Source organism: Netta rufina (genome assembly GCF_964035555.1).
Source record: "Netta rufina genome assembly, chromosome: 1".
NCBI classification, from domain to species: Eukaryota; Metazoa; Chordata; class Aves; order Anseriformes; family Anatidae; genus Netta; species Netta rufina.
The window spans coordinates 125,123,233-125,124,064 of record NC_140123.1 but is presented as its reverse complement, the minus strand read 5'-3'; the positions used below and the strand labels follow the sequence as shown (position 1 = coordinate 125,124,064).

Here is an 832-nt window from a genome sequence, read left to right as displayed (position 1 = left end):
TCAGTAACAACACCTTCCAGGGAGAAGGGGACGCAGAAATGAAAGCTTGTCATTGAAATTGATTGCTTGGTAACTTGGAAGTTGTTCATGCTCTCGTGCAATGTAGCGAAAACCACTTCCATCGCTATGTTCACACAACAGCCAGGCACCTCGCTGCACTTTATGAGAAGACACCATCTTATCATAATGACCTCTATCCAAATTGGTAGCTTCTGTTATCACCCTGCTCTGCCCTTGATATTGGTTATGTTCATAGATAGTGATCTGAGGATTGTGTAAATTTTCAGTAATCAACATCAGGGAAGAGATCTTGTCATTCATCTCTTTACCAACAACGCTATGCTCTCCCTCCTCAAATACCAGTAACTGGCCTATATAGTTAATGTGCTCATAAGCCACCCAAGGCTGTCCAATTACTTTCACTGAGGAGATACAGTCATTCCAATCTACATCTTTCAGATTGGTAATGTCTGTGGTGAGTTCTTTGGAGCGCCCCTGGAAGTTGGCGTGCTCATAAATGATGATTTTCCCCATCTCAGCAGTGTTTCTGTAATTTCAATTTCTTGCTGTAGAAGTCAGATGACAGCCTGCAGAAAAGGAAAACAGAAAACTAACAATACTTGTAAGAAGCACTTCCACGAAAGACACAAGGCAATGGAGAGGGAAAAAGAAGAATGGGACAATTAGAACAGTTTTAGCAAGGAATGAATAAAACAGCTGTTGGACGAAACTGAGGGCAAGATGTAGAAATTTGAATTTGGAAGAAAAAATTAAGAGTAAAACAAGATGTGCATCAAATCTCTCAGGTCTTGGTTAGTTGTGTAGATTGGTT

General features: G+C 40.6%; 1 protein-coding gene across 1 annotated transcript; it reads right to left on the bottom strand.

Moving 5' to 3' along the window:
• On the bottom strand, positions 1–534 carry LOC311216220 (epidermal differentiation-specific protein-like; the record flags this gene model as incomplete). Its single annotated transcript, XM_084297767.1, has 1 exon — positions 1–534. The coding sequence occupies one exon, from the start codon at positions 532–534 to the stop codon at positions 1–3; it is 534 nt and encodes a 177-aa protein (XP_084153893.1).
• Positions 535–832: the final 298 nt, after the last annotated feature.